This window comes from Patiria miniata, unplaced genomic scaffold (assembly GCF_015706575.1).
Source record: "Patiria miniata isolate m_02_andy unplaced genomic scaffold, ASM1570657v1 HiC_scaffold_2, whole genome shotgun sequence".
Taxonomy (NCBI): Eukaryota; Metazoa; Echinodermata; class Asteroidea; order Valvatida; family Asterinidae; genus Patiria; species Patiria miniata.
Window position 1 is genome coordinate 19,195,303 of NW_024037058.1, and position 14,802 is coordinate 19,210,104.

At 38.9% G+C, this 14,802-nt stretch overlaps 1 protein-coding gene across 4 annotated transcripts; it reads right to left on the bottom strand.

Moving 5' to 3' along the window:
- Window positions 1–13: 13 nt before the first annotated feature.
- Window positions 14–12,191, bottom strand: LOC119726792. Of its 4 annotated transcripts, none has more exons than XM_038198646.1 (7): window positions 11,442–12,191; window positions 6,871–6,930; window positions 5,789–5,840; window positions 4,733–4,862; window positions 3,424–3,582; window positions 3,233–3,286; window positions 14–2,788 (listed from the first exon to the last, which is right to left on the bottom strand). In XM_038198646.1, exons 1-7 carry the CDS (start codon window positions 11,454–11,456, stop codon window positions 1,276–1,278), a joined length of 1,983 nt encoding a protein of 660 aa, XP_038054574.1. In that variant the 5' UTR covers window positions 11,457–12,191; the 3' UTR covers window positions 14–1,275. The 4 variants fall into 4 exon arrangements, with proteins under 4 accessions (XP_038054574.1, XP_038054573.1, XP_038054572.1 ...); XM_038198645.1 differs by lacking the exon at window positions 11,442–12,191 and adding an exon at window positions 8,166–8,350 and having other exon boundaries at window positions 3,424–3,579; XM_038198644.1 differs by lacking the exon at window positions 11,442–12,191 and adding an exon at window positions 8,166–8,347.
- Between the last annotated feature and the right edge of the window lie 2,611 nt (window positions 12,192–14,802).

The following is a 14,802-nucleotide window of genomic DNA, read 5'->3' on the forward strand; positions in this document are numbered from 1 at the left end:
AAAAAAATTGGGAGGGGGGGGGGGAGGGTGTGGTTTGAAAACCCCAAAATAACATGGGGAATCATCTTTAAAGAAGGCATTTGCAATTAGATCATTGTATTTTAATTACAGTGGATTACAGTCAACAGTTATACATGTTCGTGTATTTAATTAACTTTATTGCAAACTTACATCATTGATGGGAAATTAAAGATAGGCGACATTACTCAAAAGCCCAAGCTGTGTGTTCATGTACTCCTTTCGGCCTCCCAAATATAGGCCTAAGTACTTATTTTCCCATCCTTGTTTGAATTTGTGTCCTACCAAAACCAGCCACTCGTTCAGTGTACTGTAACTTCTAAACCATATTTCATTCGGTTGTAATGCATTTTTAGCTGTACAGGAAATTGAGTTGTTAATATATTTTGTAAATAGAAGCGAATGATACAGAAGTATTTTGAACCACACACATATACATGTAGATGTCTCTGCAGACAATCTCCATAAAAATTGAAATACCATTAACCAAAAAGTATTCTGCAAAACCGCCAGCAAATAAAATAGTCTGAAATTGGTTCGTGCCAGGCAATGGGGTGACCAGGTTGTGTTAAAGGGATACTGCGTCCTGGAAAGTGCCCAAGTGCATTTTAAACAAAATGATGTTAATCAAAAAGAGCATTTAAAAGTAGAATATAAACATCCACACAACTATCCTTTAAAAACTGGGCATTTTTGCGTTATTCGTGCGAGACTGAATTTCTGGTTCCAATTTTGCGAACCCAAAAATCGGGCTGTTCGTGCTAGTTGTGACTTCAGCCGTAAGTTGTTTGCTTTTTGCAGACGTGTAAGAAACCGCATTTGTGCATTGGTGCTGTGTGTAATATTTATGTGACACACAACATGTATCATACATTGAATGAAAATGACGGGAAAACCTATGCGTACACCGTCGTGTCCGATGTATACAACGTGTTTTTTTTCCCGTCTTTTCTCGGTAACGGTAAGACATTAGGTTGGTTTTCTTTCAACCAGATATTTGAAATAAGATATGTAAACAATCCAAAGCATAAAATTTTGGGGGGTTTTAGGACGCAGTGCCCTTTTAAACATCACATTACACATCTAGAGATGCCTTTTACAGCCCTTGATATAGTAAAATGTTCAAATTCTGTAAAGCAACCAACTAGTACATCTGCATAACTTAAAAAAAAACACTTCAGATGCTAATAACACGCAGCATTGCAATTAGTATTGTTGCTACTTTTCATCGGACAGGTCTGCAGAGACAGGAGAAAATTATTGGACTGTCTCAGCTGGCAAGATAACATCTCTCAAATCAAATGTGTTCGCAGTAAAACCCTGCTGACTGTCTGCTTTCTCAACATAAGAACCATCAGGTTTTTGGTTCATAGCCGATTTTGTTTCCACGAGCACACTTGCATCTTCAGAACTAGAAGAAGTGTCACAGATGTCCGAGATAATGGACCCATGCTGATATCTTGAATCCTCAGGTGTCGCCGAGTCCATGGATTGGCTAGAATTTATCATTGAATTGGTGATGCATTTTGTATCAGAGTCTGTTACATCGTCTTGACTTGGAACTGAGGTTGAGTTGTCAGTTCCAACTTCAGGTGGCATGTCTTGCACTTGCTGCGGTAGGATTTTACTGATTTCACATGGTGAACATAGATCTGTGTTGGTCAAAGACTCTTGCGAGTCCTGTCCATTGCTTAATCCTTCAGAAGTTGGTTCTACCGAGTCTGATGCAAAATCACTAGTAGTATCTGCATTATCAGCACCGTCATCCGAACTGTCAGCACTGTCATCTGAATGAAGTAGAGGTAACATCTCATCACTTTGAGACAGTGGATCGGGATCAGCTGGTGTACCTGTGCTTTCACATAGCACGTTTGTGTCTGGATGTTCTACAATATTCACTGTTGATAGTGCGTCTGGGTTCCTGTTGTTTTCTTTACTTTCAGTCTTGGAAGCACCTGACACCTCTTGTTTGTTGGTAATGCTTGGGATTTCAGATTCTTCGATCCTTTTCAAGGAGCCCACACTCCTGAAAGATGCGGCGCTTGTCCGTCCAGCTGACAGCCTGCTGAGACGTTCACTGATAGACGACTGATCCTCCTGGATGATGGATAACTCCCGTGACTTCTGCAGGTCCGCCTTGAAGACTTTCATCTTGGTTGTGAACCGATTCCGAGTTCTCAGGGGGTTGTTGAAGTCGTTGCCGTGTGCTTTCCGGCGTTTGGCATGCTTGCGAGCCTGCATCTGTTGCAGGACCTCGTGGCTGGACGTGAATCTATTAGCTTTCTGAAAGGTCTCTCTTTGAAGGCCCTTCAACTTACTTTCAGGTTGATGAGCTACTTGATCTTTCTCAGTGCCTACAGCATCTGCCTTATCTTCCACATTTGAGTTGCAAGCCTTTGGGGTGTCTGAGACTTCGTAAGCGACTTGGATGGCAGGAAGCGGCGCATGCTTGTGCATCGGCTTGGAGCTGGTGGAAAAGTCACAGCGTAGCTCTGCTATTTTGATAGCCTGCTGCATCTGCAGTCGGTAGTTTGTCACCGACCTGTCCTCGGCGTTCGGGTGCACGTAGGGCTCATGCGTCATTGTCAGCTCTGGCCGCCATGTCGCAATTTCCACATCAGCGGAGTTGTGATGTTGCTTCAGTGGGGGTAGATCTCTCGGTTCCTTGCTCTCCGTTGGTCCTGATAGGTTAGCTGAAGAGCTTCTATTAAGGACAACAACATAAGGCCCTCCACTTGCAGGCTTCCGTTTGTTGACGGGCTGTATTTTTCTGTAAAGAAAAAGCCAAAATTATGTATAATTATAGTAACCTTTTAATTCCTTTCAAGACATTAGCTGCATCATTAAATTTGTAAATTTAATTTGTAAACTAAATACTAAAGTTTCAAATACTCAATTATATTAAGAAACTAAACACTTCGGAAACTCGGTGAATGTTGTTTGATTTAAGATAAAGGTGTCATTGTTATCTTTGAATTTGTACGGTCTAAAAGGTAAATTTAAAGTTATCCAGTTTGAAAGATTGATCGCAAAGGAAATTATAACAAAAATGCTAAACTGCCCTTTTCAAACACCAGTCAGGCAAAGTTTGAAGTCTTTGTAATACTGCTGTTTCATAACATGAAGTTTGACATTTGTTTGGTTAAAGCCAAATGTCCATAACCAGTGAAAACATTTCTGTTAAAGTTTGTTCAATGACCTCTGAATTACTCACCTAATGAGGCCCCGATGTTGGATGGCATATGGAGGTGCAGGGGGTCTGAGGGCTCTGCGGAAGAAGAAAAAAACGAAACATCATGTATATTATTATTAGATAATGTAAAAGTATTGCTTTAGTTTCGAAATTTAATATTGATTACTTAATTAAAAACAATAATTTTTAAAGTAACATCAACATTTCACTACCTGATGGTCATAGGCGAGCTTTGAGTGGTAGAGTGACCTCTCCGCTGCATGACCCTGCCAACCAGTTCTGTCAGCGGTACCTCCCCCTGTCTGTGTCTCTTATCTGCGCCCACCCTGTCAGGGTGGGCCAAGGTGGTGTAGCGGGCTTCTTGACTCCTCCTGGAGAATGAGGAGATAGTGGAACTGGGTGAGTCGGGCTTGTGGCTTCAGACGGTGTGTGGGCTAGCCTGGTGTGCTCTAATTTGTACCTATCTCACTCACTGACTGAGTCAATGACTAACTGACACGAGCTAAGCAATGCGTTCATATAGGATTGCCCAGTACAAATGAATGGGCTACATCTGGCCTAGTCCGAAAATTTGGGACTCCCAATACTGTGTATGAGAGTCCTAAAACTTAAGGTATTGAAAACATGGCATGCAATTCAAGAAAATAGACTGGCACCGGAAACAACCAGTCCAACTTACACCGCTTCAGTACTGCATCAATCAACCATGCCAAAAGAATTTAAGAAACATGTGGCATGAACCAGGAACTAGTCTCAATTTACTAAACATTTCTCCATAGTCAGCCACCAGACTAATGATACTGAATGAAGAGGTCAGTCTTTCCAAATACATGTAGTTGGACCATGGTTGGACATGTACCAGTCTAGTCTGACTTAAGCCTCATTTTGAAATCTCTTGACTTCCCTCTCATGTTCAAAATATTGAAGAAAAGTCTCCTTTAAAAATTGAATTGAGTCTGCAAACTTGGTTGGTGAAATACTGAGGACCTTTTCTTTGCCCAGTGGAATTTTTGGAGAAATTTGCTGGCTAAAGAGTGAGTAAAGTTGACTTGATTTAGTTTTGCACGTTTTAGAGCGCTCCAGAGCCCTGTCTGCATCTGCCCATTGTGTTGACCAGATGCATGAAAAGACTTCTGGTGAATAGCAACTCTGAATGGAGTCAGTAGAATTCTGTGTGCTCTGGGAAGATACTATGCCTGCCTCGTCTTTTGGAAGATATGAAAGCACCTCGCATTCAGTGCTAGTACATGTAGTAATACTCGCTCAACTTTACGAATGAAAACATCATTGAGTTGTATTTGATAAAGAAGTAAATTACAATTGGACTTTGTTTCAATCAACGTTGCAATTTTTTATTTCATTTTTTTAAGGAGATAAAATCACCAGTGTACCGCACAACTGGAATTACCCTCATTCCCTTCTGATTGAAATATGAAAAAAAATGAGGTCGCAGAAAAATCATCCATTTTCCCCATCCCCGAGTTTAAGTTTGGAAAGACCACTTCTACACCAATGTCTTACCATTCTTCACTTGTTGAGTTGTGTTTTGCATCATCCCACAAGGACTTCACCCCCGGCATGAGAGTGGACTCGTCCTTGTCACGCTGGGAGCTCCTGAATGATCGGGTGGATACCATTGATGTGGAGGGACCTTTCATAATGAAGAAAAAAAAATCGAATGAAAGGGCTAAAATAAACGTTGGACATCACCATGCAAACATATGGAACCATTATACGTACATGGGAGGATAGGACAGATATTTTTTTTTTATAAAGAAAAGCGCAAATCTTAACCAACTAAATTGTTTTATATTTAAATTCTTTTCTTCCCACTAAGAATTGTTCAGACAAAAAAATACAGTTTTAAATTTCAGTCATGTCATTGTCAGTCTCAATCGAATAAAACCCTTTGACTATAACACTAAAATGTTGAACGCAAAGCATAATTCTTTCGCAATACCAATACAAGTATAGAGGGTATAGAAAAGAGTTAAACTGGCTGTCATCGAAATAAATATAGCCATTCATCATCAGTATTCTTGACAATGATCTTGATTTTGGCAAACGACCAAACTTAGGCTTTGATAGGCCTTCCGAGTTGTCCAACGTTATTTACGTGAACAATATTTTCCATTTCCTATCGGGTTTTTTAAAGGCGTATAGGAGGATCACCATCATGCACTTAATATCCGAAAAGACCTCCTGCCGAATTACATGTATTATCAAAAAGATAACTTGGATCAAAGATCGTAGTCTAATGGTACTAAATACCCCGTAAAATTATTCAGTCTGGATTGCTGTCGTTCAGAGGAATTCAAGAAATGAAGTGATCAGTCAATTGACCGATTTTTGAAAATGAAGAGTGCTAGTATAGAAATCGTGTTTCGTGATCAAAAGGTCGTGCATGTTTTTCTCACTGTTTTCTCGAAAAGTATAATATCCACTGAGCTGAAACTTCAACAGGTTAGGTTTTGAACATTATTCTTTGGATTTGTATGAAAAGGAAAATTGTCTAAATTTTACTATATCTTCTAGTCAAGAAAAAGCTGAATAGAAAACAAACAAAAAGGCACTCACCATTATTCCGTCTTCTCATTCGGTTACGGAGCTGGTCCTGCGCTTTCTCCCTCTGTGGAAAAAAATGGTTTCATAAATGTAAAAAAAATTCAAAGAATACAGAATACTCCGGCACTATTTCAATGTCATAACTTCAGAATAGCACTGACAAACAGCCCCAAAACCTACCCGACTCTTTGAAAAGATCGGCCGCTGTAACATGGCAACAAATCAGAACAAACGGTCCACGATCAAAACTTCAAAGCTGCTTCCATTTTTGTTGTCGTTTCGAGAATACACAACGTCTCTGTACACACAGCTTCATTCATGATCAAAAGACTGCTACCAAAATGGAGCCGCGCTATTAAAGTTGCAATTAAAAACATGTACGCGCTTGTACAAACTTCAAAGTTCAGGAAATAAACATGTCAAAATTTGTGAGTAATTTAAGTCAACACGACCGGGTCACAAAAAGACACGGCGTTGCCGGGTGGCCTCCCAGCTACTGAATGAGTTGTGATTTTATTCCTTAACTGGGCCCTTTAGGTATCTCAGAGGAGGTCCCTTTCCCGGGCCAAACATCGGGGCCAGGGGGTGAAGTCTGGCCAATCGGGGTGCGCGGTGCAGACCCAGATGGGGTCCCAAGAGTCCATCAAGGCCGGTGGCTACTGTCTTAATTCAAGTCCAGAGGTCTTCGGAAGGGATTTCACAAATCACTCTGATTTCGGGATGTCATAGCCTCGGGCGAGTTTCCCATGATGTTATGGGAACGGAAACGATGTCAAGTTTACATGTGTTTGCAACAGCAGGGTGCCACTATACCAAACTAAACATAATTCACGATTGAAGTTACACGCCATATTCTAGCCCAACCCAATCTGATAAAACCGTATAATTCGGTACTTAATTTCTATTCCTTCCCCCATGATGTAATTAAGTTATACTTCTTGTCAGTTGTGTGTATGAAACAAAGGAAAACTTCGACTACTATAATTGGTTTTGGCGGGAAGATAATATTGAAATGTAAATGTATCGGACATTTTCTCGTTACATCTGATTCATTTCTTATTCTGTATTTTTACAAAATGACAAGTTTTACAAACCTTTCTTTTTTGAGCTGATCCCCTCCCCGGATTGTAAACATCCGCGTTGTGAGCCGCTACCTGCACGATGATAAAAGAAGAGATTTCCACTATAAATACATTTAAAAGAAATGTTTCAAGTACTATAACTGCCAATCAAAAACAGGCCAAACAAACAGAATGAGTGATTACCTTTTTTTTGTAAATACAAATCTGATAGCTGCTAGCAACTGTTTTCCAGATATGGGGACTGGCGTTTATAGATCCCAGCAGAATCGTTTGAAAAAGATCTGCCCTTGAAAATACTTTGCTAGGCCAGAAATAAATAAGTACATGTACGGTGTTAAATTTTAACCATTAATTATTGCCCTATACGTTTTCTGTGTTTTTTTCCCACCTTATTCTAACGCAGTTATCATTTCAAAATTCCCTGAGATATTCATTCACAATAAGTTTAAAAGTCGGTATAGAATTTCATGTACAAAGTTTTCAGTCCGCAAACGAAAATCCACTTTCCTTGCAATTTTTTTTACGGATTATTTCCATCTGCCGAGTAACAATCAAAACTGCCACACGCGACCTTCCATCAATGTGTCCGATATCACATTCCTAAACATGGAACATTTCATTTAGAGGTTGGCTGTAAATATTTTGATTAACAGTTTTCTTTATTGTGGAAGTATACGGTAATATAATGATGTATAATAAACGCTTGCATGTATTGGCGCTGCAAACCAAGATATTCTTTCCTCAAGTTTATTCATGATTGTATATATTGCAAGAGCCACTGTACATGATTGGGGGTATCAGTCTTATCAAGAAATTTTTGTTTTCAATGGCAATGTTACTTGGGGATCGGAGTAGTTCATCAGAATTTACACATGTAGATCACCAAAATCACATCTTATCTTAATCACCGTCATCTTAACCATCGTCATCTGAGTCATTGACATCCTGAATATTTTACACCCCATCATCATATGGAAAGTTTGCGGTAGCACCATGTGATTTGTATCTCCGTTGAATTGTGTGGTTCTGAGAAGACCCACACATCAGTCTCCTAAATGATGAACATAGCACGTTGTTCGAAACGTCGAGTTAAAACAACTGCATTCTTCTCGGAACCGAACAACTCAAGAGAGATAATATTCACATGGTATTGACTGCACACCTTCCATACTTTGTTCATGTCACCCATGCAAACCTACAAGTCTCATTTACCCAATCATCATATAATTACCGGCGTCAAAACTGTACCAAAAATCGGCATCACTGTCGTGAGATATTATTACACAGCCAAACACGTTAACACTTACTGTCGCTTGCTCGTTCAGCCTTAACATGATTCGATCTTAAACATCTTCTTCTATTCCATTAAAAATCCACTACCGTTCTGAAGACACTTCACACAAAAACATCGGAGTAAAAATCCACACTGATCGCTACACTGCCCAGCCCAGTTCTGTCACCGAACACTGCAATTATACGCCACAGTGATGCCACAAACATATAACCTGATTGGTTTTTTTTTGCACGTGGGGGTAAAATATCGAACCACCCTATAAAGTTTTTAACGCCATCATCGATTTTTTTTTTCAGGACAGACAAAAACTCGGCTTGTCGAACAAGCCGATGACGTTGTCAGGAGAAGACCTTTTGTCATCTTTCAGGGTCGCTGACTTCATGGAAAGTGAAGCTTTTGTACTCCACCGGCAATGGAATTTTTAGGGAGTGTTTTAGTATCACGGCGAAACAAACTTGAGTAACCATAGCAACAGTACAGAGTACTCGCGAAAGAAGTTTAATCAATTATCAGCAACGAATAGGATTATATTCATTATAAGAACCCCTTTTAAATCTATTCATTATGAGAAACCCTTTTAAATCAACTATCAGCCACGATTAGGACTTTATTTCAGTATTAGAACCCCCTTTTAATCAACTATCAGCCACGAATACTGAATAGGACCGTATTTCAGCACGAGAACCCCTTTTGAATCAAGTTTATATCAGCAACGAATTTGACTATATTTCAGTATTAGAACCCCTTTTAAATCAACTTCAGCCATGACTAGGACTATATTTCAGTATTAGATCCGGACCCCTTATATAATCAAGTATCAGCCACAAATAGAACAGTATTATAGAACCCCTTTTAAATCAACAATCAGCCACGAATGTGACTTTATTTATAGAGCCCTTATTAAAGTTTTCTAAACGCGCAGAGAACAATTTAAATACAGGCATAATATCGTGATTTTTTCTTTTCCAATACGGTTACTAAAGTTCAGTAGTTTCACTGAAATATTACAGCCGCGCACAACTGATTGGACATTATCGCAAAGATGCCCGATTTTTCAAACATGACCAACACAATTTTCTTCTGAAATCTTTGAGCTGATTTGGAAAATCTGTTTTGAAAATAATGTCCTCTGATAAACTGTATAGTACTAGCAGGCCTACATGTACAATGTATGTATTTGTCAGGGTACACAAACCTAGTTTTCATGATCTATTTATTTCGAATTTAGAAAGGGGGACCTACAATTATAAGTTCTCAAATGCTGACAAAAAAATTGCAAAAATAAACGATATCGTCATAACGTTTTATTGACGTGAATGAGAATTCTTGATCTGCGAATTGTCCAGCATTTTATTTGTTGTATGTCTACGCCGTCCGTGATGGGTCCACATTGCATCTCAAGCGCCAACTCTGGTTTTGCACAATGATCAATAGTTGTGTTTGCGAATCGTATTTGCTAACAACGTCTCTGCCTTTTCTGTTAACACAAGAGGCGACTGCGCTGGAATTAAACACACAATCATGAAAAGGTAGGCCGTGTAATTTTGTTTTCCTCAATCGCCCTGCAAGACCGGAATTTATTGCCTGTAAGTGAATGGGGAAAATGTTAGGAATGTTTTAAATTATTCCCTCTTTTGTTTAGTAAAAAAACTCAGGACCCCTTTATTGCCAAACCCACATTGTTAGATAACATACGTTAGGTTATTCAGAGCCCACTTCTCACAGCCTTGTTTTCATCAAAGATTTGCATGCGCTGCGTTGGTATCAAGCGATTCATATACAGTCGAACCCTGATAAGAAGATCACCGTTAATACAACGTCATACTTATTACAAGCAAAAGTTTAGGTCCCAAGTATTTGTTTTTCTTTGTTTTCCTTTGTTTTCCAATACTGGTAATACAAGGTACCTACTTTATACTTTTGAATTACGATGACTAAAGTGTTGGTCAAATGCTGCAGTTCAGGGTTAACAGTGCTTTAAAAAAATGTTGATATGTATGGCAGAATGAAAATACAGGTTTTTATAGGGTCATAATGAAACAGTCTCCAAAGTTGATATAATATAACAACTTTGTATAGGTTTTAAGGTTTTGCTTCGAGGCCTGCGGTTTTATATAAAAAGGCTGCTTGAATGATTTCGTTGCCTTGAATGATGACGCACTGTATATCATTAGCAGCATTTTTTCCAAAGAGAAAATATACGTCAAAAAGCCTATTGCCCCCTGGCCCGTATTTTGACTGACGAATGTGAATATTAGGATTTTATATTCTAACGGATCCCCCCCCCCTTTTTAAAGAGACTATGTTGCGATGAACCGGCACAAATGTAGATTTCTATCTGACCAACATTAAGAAAAGCGTTAAGAAATGTTCATATTCTATTGAAATCAACAATGAATCGAAGATACCGTTCCGCCAGTTCTCATACAAAAATAATGAAATATTCCAACAAGCGGGTCTAACTTTCATTGTTTGGTTTTTAAATTACCGGCACACACAAGGTTTTGTGCTCGTACTATTGATTTCTGTCTCAGTCCCTAAATAATTAAAAACCTAGCATGTATAGCAGCGAGCGAAGCAGCATTTTCAATAGTAGGCCTACATGTAAAGCAAAGTTGTAAGTATTCTTAAACAAGTGAAAGAGTTAAAATTCGAATCCAGTATTATTTTCATCAACAATAAATCATTAAAATATAGTATCTGTAGTTTCTGTACAGATTTTCTTTTTTGGTATTACTCGAGAACAAAAAAGTCTAAATTCCCCGCATTAATCTAGTTTGGACAGGAAAGAAGAAAACAATCTCCTTCTAAATGAAAACAAAACGCAGTACATGTTGAAATATCATTAGGAGCAAACATCTGGGGAAAAAATGTTGCAACCTGACGCCACTTCAGCGGTTGTGTACAATGTCTATGGAGTGTCGAAAACATTTTTTAAGTATTTCCTAACAAAATCGGAAATGTTTCTCAGTCCCAGATCCATGTCTTATCATCATTTTTGCAATGACTGACCTATGTGAAGGAAATATGGCCTCAGGTTGCAACATTTTTTTCCAACATCTCTACTTGCAAGACTTGACACACTCGAAGTAAAAATAAAAATGCTTTTGAATGTTCGATTCAATTAAATGTTCGATTCAGATACAGATATTGAAGTCCATCAAATACGTGTGTTGCCAGTGCACATAAAAATGAGCATGAGCAGAAACCTAGGCCATAGTTACGAAAAGTGTGAAATCAGTTTGAATTTGGCTTGTAAAAACGTAAAACTGAAAGACTGCATACTTGCCTCTTCAATTTCCATGTTGCACTGCCGTCACTTTCTCCAATCCAGAAGGCTTGCCTCATTTATATCCATAGTCACAGGTTTCAGTCCAGGAAAGACCAAAAAATATGTCACCCAAAACTGTGTTGCTGATCCAAATGTTTACGGGTTTTGGTCTGACCTCCACCCCAACAACGCTACATGTGGTGCCGTCCGGAACGACACTTTGCCCGGGCCTACGTGCAAACTTGTGGGCTTCGGCGTCCCGTTTCTAAGCAATGTGTTATGTACCTGTTGTACATGTAAATCTACGTTCCTCTCTTGCGGTGAGTGCTCATGAATACCCTAATCTCACTCAATTCGCCTGTATCTTTCCACGCAGTTAACTCCAATCAAAATTGGCCTCCGGTGACTGAAAAGAGGGATTTTGGGGACGACAATGAAGACGTGACATGGACAATAGTTGTCTTTCCGCCAGATGGAACTCTCGTCTCTGTGGGGGAGAGTTGGTTTTCTTCAAGTAAACTTTCCAACCGAAACCATCGAAGTGCGCAGTCGTAGTGAAGCCTACACGCTGTATAAGCCTAATGGCGTGCATTCAATACCCATTGTGGTACTCACAATACCCTTGAACTTAAAAGTTCCGGATCATCTGTGGAAATAATCCGAGCAGGTCTCTACATCAGCCTGTTTCTGAATAATCCTCCACGGTGGCAAATATTGTGGGCACTACAGCAGTAGTTTAATAGCGATCACTCGTGCATTGCAGACGCTTTTGTGTTGACAACAAAAGTATTGAGTCAACATTGCGGATTATTTCAATGGAGCGATCCCCAATAGATTCAGGGCAATAGAAGTCGGGTAACTATTGCCCTGGGGGTACAGGGACTCAGGGACACCGGTTGCCCTAGTAACCGATTTATGTACGCTCGCGGAATCGGTCGTGGGAGGGCTAAAGATTGGCCTTGGGTTTATGTTATTGGTCCGTGTGATTACTGAAGTGTCACGTCATGTCATGATTTTCACAATATTTGTGTCCCTGACTTTACCACGGAGCTAAATGATCACGGTTGGTCTATTTGCAAGGGGATTCACTGTCGTTATTTTATTTCGAGGTTGTGGAGAGTTGTAGGCATATAGTATTTTTTTTTGTCAAACGGGTTATCGGTTACTTGAGAAAATAGCCATAGATTTTTTTTTTAATATCTTTTACTTTTCCCCCTTCAATTTTACGGTGATTTTACATTGCCTCCGATAGCTATTAATATGGATAATAAGATACAGGGTCCTTTTCCGTTTATAAGTTACAAGGGAGTCTGTTTACAAAAAAAAAGTTGTATCATTGTTCTTCCCTTTTTTTCAAATCGGACAAACGTAATGAAAACCATGTAAACTTGACAAAGGTCGATTTCCACACTAAACGTTATAACTGCAGGTCCAGGAAACTGTATTGAAAGATTTTTGAAGATTTTTTGAGTTAATAGTTGACTTAAGGTGATTGTCTAAAAAGAGAGTAGTCATTTTTCACCATTGTTTTTTTGTGTGTGCCATCATCTTTTTTCTCTTGGAAACTCTGTATTTGTTAAAGCATTGGGGTTTGTTTCAACCCCCCCCCCCCTCTTTACTGAAACATGACGGTCTCGTTATTCTTTTGAATCGCTAAGAAAAGGCTTCCTTCAAGGCAAACCTATTCCAAGAAGGAAAGCGAAGGAAAAATGTAATGGTACATGCACGAAAATAAATCCAATACGTTTGGTTCGAATGTTATGACATGTATATTATATTGATAATAGAAAACTTGAACAGTCGGTTATAAGGCCCCCCCCCCAAAAAAAAAAAAAAATACCAGTTGATAGTCCCCGCCCGCTGCCTTTTTTGGCTGCATAATTATTATTATTATTAGTTTTTTTAATTTCTGGCATAACTTTTTTTTTAAGATGGTTCAGAAGCTCATATGCTTCAACAGCTTTACAAAAGTTCAATACGCACTTTAAGAAGGTTTTGTGGTCATCAATTAGTAGACAACTACCCAGACCTACCAAATAAAAAGGGCCTTCTTTTTAAGGCACATATCGTGTAAGCTAAATATGGCAATTTTACCCTATTTTTTAATATAAAAAAAAGGCCCTCATCCTCCTCTTTTTAAAAGAAAAAAAAACCCGGACGATCATCTAGTGTTTTTTTTACTTCGCCTACTGTTAAGAATATATTAGAAACAAAATCAAGGAATATGTTGATAATCACACTTTCCAAATAAGTTGAATGTCATTAAACCTGATAAACATTTACAATACACCTGAGACATGACGTCGGCGCTTTGTTTACATGCGCATTTTCTTATGAGGGCATTGGGGCTCTCGTCGACGATCGTCCCTACTTGAATCTTATTGGCAAGCCAACAATGTCATGTAAACAAAGCGTTACGTCTTTGTGTTTTTCGACATTACATAATTACCAATTAATTCGGTCTAATTGGTTACACTTATGATAATAGATTTCTCATAACAAGCGAGTTCGGTATTCCAGCTGCGTGCGCACGTGCACATCAAGATTTGCCGATTTTTAGAGGGATACAATTTCATCGTATGCGTGCAAAAGCATAGCGGAGTACCAACAGAATTGAAGAGATCATCGTGTTCTGAAGTGTAACATTTTGCAAAAAAACCCGTTTGGACAGCGAAGTGTTTTAAGCTGTCTTGTGTGTCAAAACTTGTGTGTGAACGAAAGATCCATCTCTTTTCGATCGCACGAAACATTTCACATGATGTATATTTGGTTACCACGTCCCCCATAGCCTTGTGTGCATTTATCTGCCGCGATTATCCCGAATAAAATCGTCGAATCTTGCTGTGCACCACTATTTTGGAATACAGAACTGGTTCATTGTTATCAATATGGGTGTTACTAAAGCCAAGGGTGAGTAAAAAAAAAAAGGAAACCCAAATTGCGCCCCCATTTTTTTTTTTACAGAAGTTCTGCATGTAGCGCGTTCAAGATCTAGGATGTAAAAGTAAAAGATCCTTTAGTAAAAGAATAATTCAAATCGCTCATATACTTTTCAAATTATGGACTTTTAAACACAAACACAGTTTTATAATTTTGTCCACAGATCACAAATAAAGTAACTGATATTTCAGCAAAACGAAAATAATTCACATATAAAAAAAACACATCAGAACACTCTCATAACCATGAGAAATGGCACTTATCATAATCTTTAATAAAAACACCTGCTTCTCAGTTGCTTTAAAATGTCAAGAGTTTATAGTCTTGCCCTGTCTTCTACTTGGCTACCCGGAGATTTATGGGATAATTCTGATATCGTTTTCATGATACGACATGGTTTAATTTTACTGAAATATCACGTACCTTAAACGTGATCGTG

Bases quoted from the DNA above. Each gene is read 5' to 3' on its own strand.
- LOC119726792 (XM_038198644.1), bottom strand. From the start codon at position 8,192: ATGTTAAGGCTGAACGAGCAAGCGACA. The intron at 3,287-3,423 runs GTAGTGAAATGT...CTTCTTCCGCAG, and splicing joins AGCTCGCCTATGACCATCAG to AGCCCTCAGACCCCCTGCAC. The intron at 2,789-3,232 runs GTGAGTAATTCA...TTTTCTTTACAG, and splicing joins CAACATCGGGGCCTCATTAG to AAAAATACAGCCCGTCAACA.